This window comes from Martes martes (assembly GCF_963455335.1).
Source record: "Martes martes genome assembly, chromosome: 3".
NCBI classification, from domain to species: domain Eukaryota; kingdom Metazoa; phylum Chordata; class Mammalia; order Carnivora; family Mustelidae; genus Martes; species Martes martes.
Window position 1 is genome coordinate 131,397,096 of NC_137890.1, and position 14,142 is coordinate 131,411,237.

General features: G+C 39.1%; 1 protein-coding gene across 6 annotated transcripts in view; it reads left to right on the forward strand.

Annotated features, from left to right (window-relative positions):
• Positions 1 to 14,142, forward strand: part of ABCB11 (ATP binding cassette subfamily B member 11) — a 108,379-nt gene that overhangs the window by 46,967 nt on the left and 47,270 nt on the right. For all 6 annotated transcript variants that reach the window (XR_013966602.1, XM_080799657.1, XM_080799660.1 and 3 more), the window contains 5 exons: positions 1,038 to 1,125; positions 2,243 to 2,376; positions 4,055 to 4,226; positions 7,028 to 7,152; positions 8,707 to 8,881. Coding sequence is in view for 5 of the 6 variants with exons in the window: in XM_080799657.1 (XP_080655783.1) it covers positions 1,038 to 1,125; positions 2,243 to 2,376; positions 4,055 to 4,226; positions 7,028 to 7,152; positions 8,707 to 8,881 (694 nt within the window). In the remaining variant the exon portion in view is untranslated. The remainder of the gene's footprint in view (positions 1 to 1,037; positions 1,126 to 2,242; positions 2,377 to 4,054; positions 4,227 to 7,027; positions 7,153 to 8,706; positions 8,882 to 14,142) is intronic.

Here is a 14,142-nt window from a genome sequence, read left to right on the forward strand (position 1 = left end):
TGTGAGGTGGTATTTCACTGTGGTCTGGATTTGTATTTCCCTGATGCTGAGTGATGTGGAGCACTTTTTTATGTGTGTTGGCCATTTGGATGTCTTCTTTGCAGAAATGTCTGTTCATGTCTTCTTCCCATTTCTTGATTGGATTAATTTGTTCTTTGGGTGTTGAGTTTCATAAGATGATATGGGCTATGGTGAGCATTGTGAATTGTGTAAGACTGATGATCACAGACCTGTACCCCTGAAACAAATAATACAGTTTATGTTAATAAAAAAAAAAAACCTCTCCCTCACAGTGATTGCCCCATCACTGCATAATGAGCATGAGGGAAGGGCCCTGGTAGACAGAGCACTGAGCTGCCATCTACTGCCCCTGGCTTCTAACAACTGCCAGTGAGTTATTTCTGCCCATAAACAGGAAGGGGGTAGGGGTGCCTGAGTGGCTTGATGGGTTAAGCGTCTACCTTTAGCCAGGGGTCCTGGGATGGAGCCCCACATCAGGTTCCCTGCTCAGCAGGGAGTCTGCTTCTCCCTCTTTCTGCCCTCCCCCCTACTCATGCTCTCTCTCTCTCTCTCTCTCTCAAATAAATAAGTAAGATTTTTTAAAAAGTAAAAATAAGGGGCGCCTGGGTGGCTCAGTGGGTTGAAGCCTCTGCCCTGGTCTCGGGTCATGGTCTCGGGGTCCTGGGACTGGGCCCCGCATTGAGCTCTCTGCTCAGCGGGGAGCCTGCTTCCCCTTCTCTCTCTGCCTGCCTCTCTGCCTACTCGTGATCTCTGTCTGTCAAATAAATAAATAAAAATTTTTTTAAAAGTAAAAATAAAATGAAAACAAAGGGAGTAGGCATCTTTGCTGGGGTTAGTACCATGAGGTCTAGGGAGAGATTTGTTGGATTGATGATAATTCTACATAGATAAGATGTCTTACCCATATTTCATATATCATTTTCCTCTGTAATATATTATTACATTACCCGCAGATGTAATCTTTGGTAAACTTGACCCTACTTCTGAATCCTAATGTTTTCCCCCCTCTTTTGAAGGTTGCTGGACATTGAAAGTGAAATGATCAAATTTGCCAGTTACTATGCTGGAATCGCTTTGGTAGTACTTATCACAGGATATATTCAAGTGAGTGGTGCCAACATTTTATTTTTAGGTCAACATTTGGGCTCAGAGACATTACAATGAAATGCAAAGTGCACTCTAACTTTTAAGTTATTCAGAAGCCCTAAGGACTACAATTTTATTTGGAGGTGGGGGGTGGTGAGAGGAAGGATTACATCTTCTCAGGCTGGGAGAAAATACAGACAGTTGTCTAGAGAGACAGAGAATAGACTGAATTTCAGTGTCTCCTCTATTTCATCTTCTAAACTCAAAAATAGGCGGTTGTGGGTATATTTGTAGAGGAAGTGTGGGTCCCCCAAAGAAAGCCAGACATGAGGAGTTGGAGAAAAGTGAACTTTACTTTCTTTTTTTCTTTCACTGCCAAAATCTCACCAACCTGTGTTCCAACCCCAAATCTGTAAACTGAATCTTAACGTAGTCTATGTTTAAGCCATGGAAGGGCATGGAGTTACTTAACCCTTATTAAGGAAGAAAAATATTCCATCTTTCACCTTCTTCTGTAGAAAAAATAATGACTCTCCTCAACCTCCATTCATTCAAGAATTTCAGGAAGTCCATGTTCATTATAAAGAGAAATGAATCCATTTTCCCCATTCTGGTACTGAGAGTTTAAATGACAGCCCGACTTTGCTTGGTTGGGGATAGCTATCAGAAGATTCCCTGCTTATGTCATAATTTTTGTCTTCCTTTCTCTGAAAATCATTGTCCCACAGTCTGGAACCTATGCATACACGCTTGTTGGCAGGCCTTGCAGGGGGGAAAACTACACTCAGAAGTGCCATGCAAAAATAGGGATCTAAGAGCAAGAATTTTTTTTTTTTTTTGGCGCTGTGAGCCTTCTTTCCGCATGTGGAAAGTGAAGTTTGGTAAGGTTAGATCGACAAGTGGCAAAGCCAAATTCGCACCCAACCCTTCCTGCTTCCCTGGCCACAGCTGTTCTGCTCATCCTCCTCTGGGCAGCAGGTGCTGAGCTCACCGCACTTCCCATGACTCAGCATTCTGTGACTCACTTTCCTCTCTTTCTCAGGGCTTATACTGAAAGTATTTTCTTCTGAAAAGTGAAGGAACGAAGGAATATTTTTAACATCATAATGCCCAACATTCCTTGCTCCATTTTCAGATATGCTTTTGGGTGATTGCTGCAGCTCGTCAGATACAGAAAATGAGAAAAATTTCCTTTAGGAAAGTAATGCGAATGGAAATAGGATGGTTTGACTGCAATTCCGTGGGAGAGCTGAATACAAGATTTTCTGAGTAAGTAGCTGGTAGGAGGTTTTAATGTATGTGTGCATTTTTTATCATAGAACCCGTGTTTCTAAATTAAATAACAATTAGAAACACATTTTCAGTCATTTTGGATACATTTTGTCTCTTAAATTGAGCTTTTATGGGTAGCATCATTTTTTCATAGGTCATGCTTTATCCAAATGATCATTAACAATTGAAAGCCAGGATACTACAGTTTTGTTTGTAGGTCCTTGATCAAAATCTTAGAAATGGAGGATTACAGAATGGAGTTAAAAGAAATAGGGCTGTGTGGCCTCTAAAAGAGAGACCAAGGGATGTCACAATCCATGTATCTATAGGGAAAAACAGCGCACTTACAATGAATTATCTTGCCTTGGTTGTTGAGGTCATTTCTGCACATAAAAACAAAGACCAAAAAAAAAAAAAAAAGTCCAAAGTAGTTTGAGAAAGATTCAAACTAAACAACTGGATTTAAATCTGGTTAATACCCAAAGACCAGTTGGGGTCATTGATAGCCCCCCTTCCCCTCTTCCTCTAGGTATTCTGAATGAGCCTTGAGTAATTAGAAGCAATTGAACCCTACTGAATTGAACTTTGGGGTCCCATGAGGTCCCATGAGACAGTGTGTATTACAGTGAAGATCAAAGACTGAATGTTGGGATACTTAGATTCTAGCACTCTTTCTGCCCCTTATTTACTGTGACATTGCACAGATACTTAACCTTGCTAGAATACAATTGTCAAATCTCTGGGTAATATCTTGAGACTTTTTTTTGCTGTTAAGTCCTAAACCCTGTTTGTTCCATCTAAACAAGAGATTATGAGAATGTTCCTAGGAATATGAATTTCATGTAATTATATTCAACCAATATTCTAGATGACTTAACTGTATGCAAGCCATAAAGATAAGCCACACAAGTCCTGGTCTCAGGGAACTTACAGCCTAGTGGGAGGGATAAAGGTGCAAGCAAACAAATAATGTTGACACATTGATGGCTTACTGTACTCTAAGCATTGTTCTATATACTTAACATATACTAACTAATCCTCATTACAACTTATTGAGGTAGGTTCTGTCATTATCCCCATTTCACAGATGAGGAAACTAAGGCACAGAAAGGTTAAGTAATTAGCCTAGGAAAATTTTGTGTTCTTAAACACAGAGTCTGTAATCTTAACCACTATTCTATACTGTCTATAAGCAGAATGCAATAATTATATATGTGTACACATACATACACAGATCCATTACATTGCTGTGCAAGCGCAGGGAGAAGATACTAGTTTTTCCTTGGGCATTTTTATGAATTAGGTGGTATGTGGGTTGTATCTTGAGACTAAAAGGGTTTAGCAGTTATAAAGAAGGAAAGAAGGACTCTTCAGGACAGACCAAGAATATGAATTATAAGAAAGAAACAAACAAACAAGATTATTTCTGAAAGTCTTTGTCAACACTGAATGGACACCAGTTGGGAAAACTGGGTTGAGGACAAACTTACTGGCTGTAAGGGAGGGAGAGGCTTGATGACCTCACAGGCTATAGCAAGTTTCTTCAAATGTGAAAGGCTGTTTCCCACAGGCAGTGGGGTACAGAGATGGCAGTAGAAGGGAAAGCCTGGGATTTCTCAACAAGAATTTGAATTGACCAAAATCAGTTTTAGTGATCAAAGCCTCTCGTTTCTAGCGATATTAACAAAGTCAATGATGCCATTGCCGACCAAATGGGCATTTTCATTCAGCGCATGACCACGAGCATCTGTGGGTTCCTGTTGGGATTTTACCAGGGTTGGAAACTGACCTTGGTCATTATCTCTGTGAGCCCTCTTATCGGGATTGGAGCAGCCATCATTGGTCTGGTAAGAATGTCTTCTCACTTCTCCCAAGACATCTGCACTAAGAAACAGCCAGAAATGTGAAACTCGATTCCTTTTTCCTATGTATGTTTAGTCAACATTATTTATCACTGTTTCAATTTATTTTGTTTGGTTATCCTCAGTATCAAATAACATTCCATCAATCCAGGGGTTGATGCTGTTTTAATAACATAAATATTATTGTATTAATAACAGTAACAACTACATTTTCTGAGCATTTACTATTTTGTCAGGCACTATAAGGAACTTCATATATATTATCTCTAATCTTTACAATGATCTTCAAAAGTATTAATGCCATTTTAGCCATAAGAAATGGAGGCTCAGAGAGTAAAGAGACTTGTCTGGGACTGTACAGCTAGTGAGTGACAAAACTGGATTCAAATACAAGGGAGTCTGAGTCCAAATCCCCCATCCACTCTCTCATTTGCCTGTTGCTTCCCATGGTCTCAATCAGATGTTTTCTCCAAAAAGTCCCAACAAATGTAACAGCTCAGTAACAAAAACGTAAAGGAGATTTATGCATTCACAGCTTTGTTCTCCATGCAGTCTGATCAGTTTCAGAAAGAGGTCATCTGACCCATTCTGAGCAGTATCTCCATTCCCTAGGCATGCAGGCCAAGAAAAAGTGTAGGAGTAGGAATTTTGGGTCATCCCAGTTAAAAAACATTCCCAAGGATTAATAAATGCTTGTATCATACTTTAAGAGCAGTCACATCAGATAGCAGGTCATGGGATCAGGCACACTAATAATTTGCTGTAAATGAGAATAGAATTTATGTGAAAAGCTGCATACACTCATATCACTGAGCAACAGGAAACCAATCTCCATAATATTTTCTAGCAAAATATTCTTGACAATCTGCTGGCTATATTAGTCAAACATTTCCCAGGTAGTCCGGAGTGACAATGGCAAAGAGCTCATTCCTCTCAACTGATCCCCCCCTGACTCTACCACCTGGCTCAAGAAAGATACATTTAGCATGTCAAAACTTGAGCTTCCTCACCTTGAAGATAAGGATAATACTTCCCAAAGATCATTGTGATGACTTAAGGCATCATCCATTTTATGCACTTAGGATGGCATCTGGCACAGAATTAATTGTTCAAGAGATATTAGCTTTTATTTTTTCCAATCCACTATGACAGTCTTTCCTACCAAACACTTCTCAGCTTCACTCCAGGGAAGCCTCACTATCCACGTGGAAACTTTGGGGATTCTGTAAATACTTGATTCAGCTTTTTCCCCCTAAATATACTTAATCTCTTTCCTCAAACCCGTGATTACTATTCATACTCAGATGGGTCAGATGTCACATTTCAACATTGGGGAGATGTAGCCTGGGTAACTTGATTTTGACAGGTTTAGGGTATGGTTTCTCTTGCTATCTCAAGTGCCCATATTTCAAGTTCTTGTAAATGTGTCACTGATTTGGAATGTTGTAGTTCTGCACTGGTTTCTTCTCGAACTCAAGTCTATGCATGTTTGTGTAAAATGATACAAGCAACCTCACTAAGCCCAATTCAAAAGCAGGACGAAAAGTAGAAGGCAGGCAATATATGACATGTTACATGTTACTGTGGGTTTTATATGCCTTTGTCTGACTTTTATATTTACCACGAGAAACATGTGCAATCATTAAATATTTTCCGATTTACATCTTTAAATTCCTGTATCACTTTAACAGAAGTAAACTGAGATTATTTAATGTGCATTAAATTACAATAAGACTATTAATATTCACAACTACTTCATTTCCTCAATACATAATTTAGAAATAAATTAGAAGAGGATTGTGGTAAAAACTGTAATGTCATTCGTAACACCTAAATTCAGATTTTCATGTTGATGAAAATAGCCCTAATTTCCCTATGGTTGCCCTTTCAAGTCAACTTTTGTAAAGTGTGTTCTTGTGACATAAATATGTTGTAACAAAATGCTACATTTACTTATTTTGTATGTATTTTGTATTAAATTCCATTTAAGATTTATTTTGAGAAGAGTTCTGCTGCTAAAAGTTTGGAAAAACTTGGAAGATAAATTCCTTTAGTCTGGGTACTATATATATTTTAGATTTCTGAGCTAGTCAAACTTCACAATATTTGCTTGTGTTCATTCTGGTATCTTCATCTGTGCCAGGGATTTCTTTGGTGATTAATTCTAATTACATCTTAATCCAAGTCCAATTTTAGAAAAAGTAACTGGTTATGTATTAAATGCAATATCATTTTAGTTCCTTTTGTAAAGAGCAAAACTAGTTAGTTGAGCCCCTACAGTTGAGTCAAAATGGATAATATTTATCTGGAGCTTTCTCCTGTGCAGTTACAATTGCAGCATCATGAGCCTCTGTGTGGTCAGGATCTCTCTCCCAATTATATACTCTGAGGTTTCCAGTCTCTGTCTCTGGTGTTTGTCCATAAGTTGTGCAAAAGGCCTGTGGTCAATAGCAAAGAAGTGTGGTATGGTATTCATCAGTATAATGAGTGAAACACTGTGCATTCTCACAGAATGCCCTATTTGGGGCTTACTCTGTGAGATGGTTTTAGAGGCTGACTTCTAAAGAAGTCATTTTGGTATGCTAACAACCAAACTTTCGTGGATGGGGCTTAACACAGCTCAAACTTGGACTAGATTCATTCCTCGGTGAACACTGTTACAGCAAGGATCTAGTCTTGTATGAAACCAACCACATACTTAACTCTGCTAAATGAATCACTGAATGACAGGCTGACTTACCTAATTCTCTGGTCTTCATGTTTTGTTTTCTTCTTTTGGATTTTAGAGTGTGTCCAAATTTACTGACTATGAATTGAAGGCCTATGCCAAAGCTGGGTCAGTGGCTGATGAAGTCATTTCATCTATGCGAACAGTGGCTGCTTTTGGTGGTGAGAAAAAAGAGGTTGAAAGGTTGGTTTATTGAATTGTCTGCCACTTTCCTGAATTTCATCATTTGGCATACTACCCTGAATCTTCCCTATTTTGTATAAAGTGGCAGATTTACCTTGGCCTGTTTACCCTGATAGACCTTTTCTTCAAGAGGTAGCTGAGAGTGATCAGTAGGACAAAGCATTATAAGGACCCCAAGCCTTTAGCTGTGTGTTTTTGAAAATGTAGGTAGAGATTTTTAGAACATTATCTTAGGTTAGGTATTTATTTCAACACTGGTGGTGTATATGTATGCAAATATTACCTCCTGGAGGTCTGTAACACTGCTGCATGATCTAAAATGCTGCTCGGCATATTTTTTATTCAGCATCTTTTACTCAGCTACTGTACTACATGCTCTTTATAAAGTCTGATAAAATTTCCCCTTAATCAAACAAAATTTAGCATTGGGTTTATTACAGACCATCATTCTAGGAGATTAATTCTTAATGAAAATAAAAACCCTAAACGACCCAAATAACACTGTTGTCGAGAATTTTATTTTATTTTTCCTTTTATCTAGTATTTATTAAGTGCTTACCATGTGCCAAGTACTGATTTTATAAAATAGTCACCAAATGAATTCACTTATTTCATGAGTTGTAGATCTAGTATGATGATGTCATTCTCAATGGTTACCAAATAAAAAAGAGAAGAGAATTTACAATCTCTAATTATTCTCTTTTCCTTTTTTTTTTTTTCTCATTTGGCTCCTTTTGGTTTATAGAGTGAAGTTACCTAGTTTCTTACAAAAAATTTCAGTAGCATACTTCCTTCACCATAAAAGATATTCATTATTGCTATTAATAGCAGTTTTATAAATATTATGAAAATGGTAACAAACACAGGATAGACCTTCACTTTGTCCTGAGAAATATTAAATGTTCTCCATGATTTTTTTTTTTGAGAAGAAGGAAGGCAGTTACAGAATGTCTGAGCTTTAAGACAATGCCGGTTATTAATGTCTAGATCATAGAATCACTGCAGCCTAGTGCTTGGATTGAATTTCTGGAGAGTTATCCATATCCCATGGCTGTGAACCTGACCGGTCATGTTACAACATAGCATTCTTGGTCACAGGGCAGATGGGTGAGTGTATGGAGATGAGTTGGTGCAAACACTGGTTTTGAACCTGGGGGAAAAGAGTTACATCATTTTCTGATGGAAAGCAGGCCATGTGACTTGATAAAAAACAATTCCAGCACAAATAGTACTAGATCCCTCATGTCCAAACATTTGTGTTGAAAATTCTTTTCTTTTGGGGTAAAGTTCCCACTTTTTTTCACACTGTTCTCATCCAAGAAGTAATCAACCATGAGGTCTGGTTAGGCATCATTCCTTCAACGTATTTCATTGCCTGGTGGAAATAAGCTAAATAACTCCACGGAAGTTTGTCATTTTCTTTCCTGAAAGCTGCTGTGTGTCTGGGGTGATTTGATGACCATTGAGTAAAAGCACAGCGCTGTGCCTGTTTTAGACATTCTAACTTGAGCTGCTGCTGCTGCTGACATAGACACAAATGCTTTCTCTTCACAGGTACGAGAAAAATCTTGTGTTTGCCCAGCGTTGGGGAATTAGAAAAGGGATCGTGATGGGATTCTTTACTGGATTCATGTGGTGTCTCATCTTCTTCTGTTATGCACTGGCCTTCTGGTACGGCTCCAAACTTGTCCTAGATGATGGAGAATACTCAGCAGGAACCCTCGTCCAGGTACTTTGGTCTTAATGACCTAGACATCACATTTCCTGTTGGAATTTCAGAAAAGCCTAGAGTTAAGGTATTTTGTTTGCTCCTTTAGTGTCTGAGAGAGGAGAGCAGCAAGGATTTGATGGAGTCCATCTGCAGAAACAAGCAATAGCTACACATTTTATAGTAAAGGAACACTAAGCATTGGAATTGATGAGACCAGCGATTTAATGATTTCCACTTAACTGAAGATTTTATAGCTGTAAAACAATGATTTTCTGACTGAGTCCAAAGATAATATGCCATGAAAATGGGAAGTCAGTGGTCTCTCAGCTAAAAATTAACAGCTCATGTAGTTAAGCTTAGTAACAGTACAAGCTATGTGTTAATGGGCGTATTTGTGGAACATAATGAGTTACTAGAATATCAAGCCAATAATATCCTCAACTGAACAGGTAATACAACCATATTTTATTGCTCATTTGTGCTATAGTCATGCTATCACGAATGCCATGGCTACTCTAATTTTCAGTATTTTTTTCCGTTGTTCTTTCAAGAATTATTGAGAAACTACTATATGCCAGACCCATAGAAAGCCCAGAAGAGTCAATAGTGAACCGAAGAAATGTGATCTTCACTGAAAAGAAATAAAATAAAATAAAATAAAATGAAAAAAAAAGAAGAAATGTGATCTCTTCCTGATGTAACATATAGATCAGTGGGGAAGAGAAGCAATAATTAAACAACCCCATCAGTGTCTAATGACAGAGGAAAACCCGTGCTATGGAAGACAAGGACATTAGCAGCGAAGAGCAGGGTAATCGGGTGTGGCCAGGGTCAGAGAAAGCTCTTCCTCCTGCTCATGAACCCGCGTCTTTCCTCCTTAGCTTATAGCTCCTCTCGTTACAGCTGGACTCTTGTCATCGTTCTGATTCTCAGCTGAATGGCACCTCCCCAGTAAGGGCATCCATGCTCATCCAATCTTGTATTCTCTTGTATGCCTTGCTGAACTTTCCCTTCAGAGCCCTTGAGTGAAACTGAACATTTGGATTTGTTTACATTTGTTCCCACCCCTTCCTGCCCTCACACAGGCGGCCAGGGAGATAAAACATGAAATACCTGTTTCATTTGGCCTATTAATTATTTAATTAAATATAGTAATCCTTTTTATTTTAGATTTTATTTATTTATTTATTTGAGAGGAGAGAAAACATGCACGCACGAGGGGTGGGAGGGGCAGAGGGAGAGAGAGAGAATCTCAAGCAGACTCTCCACTGAGGGCAGAGCCTGATGTGGGGCTCCGTCTCACAGCCCTGAGGTCATGCATGACCTGAGCTGAAATCAGGAGTCAGACGCTTAGCTGACTGAGCCACCTGGGTGCCCCATACTTAATTAATTAATTAATAGTTAATTTGAAAGGCATGGAGATGAGAAGCAGTTTCCTATAAGATTCTTAAATAAAAATACTTAGGCTCAAGATTCTGGGTGACACAGGCACCAATTAAACAATGAAAAATGCTAAAAATCTTCTATACTAGAAATTTCCTAGCTGATACCTTATAATTTGAGGTCTACTGCTTTAGTATAAATACATTTCTAGGGAAAGTTGAATGGAATTTTATTTTATTCAACTTTCTAGGGTAAGTTGGATGGAATTTTACAAATGGGAATGATTATCAGAGGTCAAACTGTAGTCCATCTAAGCTACTACTTTATTTCATTAACGGCTTGATGATACACTAAGAACAACTTTTTAAAATTCAGTCCTTCTTTGCAAGATGAACAACTGGCATCACTTGAACTTTGTTTTAAAAAATTAAACATGATAAGACATATTAAAGTGTCTTTTGGACCTTAAAGGGATAGAAAGAAGGAAAATGTTGCTTTCATTGTAATTTAAGCACTTTCTTAACAACTCTAATATAGCTTTGCACATTTGAAAATCCAGTGAAAGTACTGCAGGTCGGAAACCTGACTATGAAGTCCCTCATCTTTATTGGTCTAATGGCCCTTAAGAACTTTCAACATTTACCAGTTGACTTCCATCCCAGATGCTTATATCCGCTCATGCATTGAGAAAAACATGCATTGAGAAAAGACACCCTTCCTTTCATTCCATGCCGGCAAGGAGAGGACAGAGGTGTGCCCAAATAACAGTTCAGAGGGAGGAACGAATTGGTAAATTGAAAATTAAATAATACACAATTCCAGCTGGAAACACTGAATTTAAAAAACCCCTTGGTTACTCTCTAGCAGGAATCCAATGTTATGTTTCTGCTTAAAGAGAAATTGAGGCATACTAAAATCTTTAGGAGATTCTTTAAGCAAAAATAATTCCAGTTTGGCAGCACCAAATCAGAAGTGATGAGAAGCCACTCTCTACCCACAGGACCAGGAGGAGAGACTCTTATAGAGCAGAGGCGGAAACAAAGCAAAACAATTATTTGATGGGCTCTGGCTTAAGCAGCCGCCTTGCCTGGGGAATCTGAATTGACCATTTGTGATTGGTTGTCCTTGGGTTTTTGATGTCTTGAACTTGAGGCATTTGTGCTTAGGTTTTAGGTTGCTCGTGTAGGCTACTAAGGCATCAAATCAACCTCAGCCTAATGGCCTCCTTGTTTAACTAATTTGACGCTCCCCAGTTTCCAGTGTCCACTCTTGTGTATACCTTTTGTAAATAACTGGGCTGAGTACTTACTTTGTGCAGATGTGACATACTATGTGTCTCTAACATTTTCATCATCAATTATTAACCTTACCTCTTACTCCTAAATGCCTTCCTGCAAGCTGCTGCTTGCACCTTAAGAAATATCTCTTTGGGAAAATAAGAGACCTCCGTTAACAGTATAATCGTTGATCTTTCTCTTTCTCTCCCTTCCTTCGTGCCTTCCTTCCTCTGTCCCTCCAACTCTCTCTTTCTCTCACTCATGTGTGCAGGCACACTTTTGGCCATACTTCTGAGTAGCAAACTATGAAGGCTGAGTATGTAAGAGCTGGGTTGAGTGTTCTTAATCCACTAAAGTAATTAACAATTAGGCTAATTGAATATATTTTTGGATGAACAAAATCATTATTGGCTGCATGGTAATTGAGCATACATGGTAAGTGGTTTACATAAATGACTGATTGGTATCACTTGTACACAGACAAAAAACAAACTCTGTGAGCTATTAGGAGAGAAGATGAAAAGGAATTGGAGAATGCAGAAGGCTGCTCTTTGTGCTTCCCAGGTTTCAGGATTCAGTAATAAAAAATAACAGCAGGAATAGAAAGTAACGTTATTCAGTGTGTATAAGGTATCCAGCACTAAGTGACATATTTCATATAAATACCATATGTCATATCAAAACTTCATTCTATATTGATGCCATTCTACTACCACTTAAAAATGAAATGGAGCCATGAGATTGAAAAATATGTGTTGAGGGGCATGGAGTCTGGATCTGGCTTCCAAGGAGTCAGTGATCCCCTTTTCCCTAGCACAGCACACCCATTGATAGATTGTTCCCTGGTGGTCTCCCTCGTATTTCCTCTTCCCACACTGCCATTCTTGCTTGGGTCTAGAGTGAAATGTTTGGGGTGGGAGTTGATGGTCTGTTGGGGTAGGTGCTAGCCTTTGTGATGATACAAGTTACAGACCTCTGCCCTGTCCGCACCCACTCTTTCCCTAAGTAGCCCGAGGAAGACGTTTGCAAAGCCAGGCTGAGCAGGGTTTGATTGCAAACCTCAGCTTAGGCCCCTAGTGATTCAATCTAGAATCTCGAGCAGGAGTCAGCAAACTATGGCCCACCAGACAAATCCAGCCTGATGCCCATTTTTTGTAAATAAAGTTTTATTGGAACACAACCATAATTATTTGTTCACTATTGTCTATTGCTGCCTTTGTAGTACATAGCAGAGTTGTGTAATTGCATCAGAGCCCATATGGCCTAAAAAGCCTAAAATATATACTATCTGGCACGTTGTAGAAAATGTTTGCTGACCCCTGATCTAGGACATGTGGAAGGCTTCCTTTGCTCAGTTGGGAAGACCGCTGATAAAGGTGGTCTTAACGCAATTTAGACCTATTCACTGTATTCACTGTATAACTTGATCTTGCTTCTTTCAACATCATTACCACCATTTATGTGGCCAACACTGGATTAATCACTCTTAGACTAATTATTTCATTTTATGTTCATACAAGTCCCATGAGGTGTAAGCTATTAGGATCCCTGTGTTACAGATAAAGGAATTGGAGCTTGAAAGATGAAGTAATCTGCCCATAGGAGGAACTACTTTCTGTAACTAAGGAAAAGGAACAAAAAAGATGAAGAGAGAATGTTTGTCCCACACACCGAGTGGGGAATTCAGAGAGAAGGCAAGAGGGAACTGGGCACATCATCATGATTTGTGGAATGGAGGTTACTGGAGGGAGGGAGGTAACTGAGAGGCTCTGAGGAGTCTCATGGTCCAGACAGAAGACCAAAAGAAAGCAGGGAAACCATCACAGACTAAGTTCATTTGACTGTCCGAAGAAAACTACAGTCAGGCAGAAGCCAGTCTTCAGCTCAGCAAGTGACTCCTGTCCCTGATGGATGGTGGCCAATGAAACATCCTCCATGAGAACCATGTGACTACACCCATTTGGTCAAGAGAAGTCTTGTGCTCCTCCTAGGGTCACGTGACAAATTGCCTCATTGCTTCTTCCTTTATCAACAGCACTGATAAACACAAAGCACTATTTGGTAGGAATATATGCTCCTCAAGTCGCCTTCCCCTATCCCAATGAAAAGGCTGGGCTGGTGAGTTAAAGGACAGCTTCCTCAGTATTGCTCAGGAACCTGGCCATACCAACTGCATACCACCAGCAGAAGCTGGGCCTGTTTACAAGACAGAATGTCAGTCAAGAGCCTGGGTTCAAATGCTTCTCTACCACTTAATACAAGTTTTAATGTAGAATAAGTTTGGGAACATCCATACACCTTGGTTTTCTCTTCTGTTGTATGGATTAAGCGAAGTAATACAGGTAAAGCACTTAGAAATATACATGAGTAAAAGTAGTAGTAGTAGTAGTAATAATAGCAGTAGTTATCCTGGTAATGTTCTACTAGTAGCAACAATAGAGCAGTAGTAGCAAACCTGTATTGCATTTCTATCTCTAGGACAATCAAGCTGATCATACTGTCTTCATTGCTTCAATGGCCCTTTAACCAGAAGATCATATAAACCTGCTTATATTACAAACTGAATTATCCTATCACTATTCTAACTCACTTTGTGTCTATATCCTGCCTTTCTTAGAC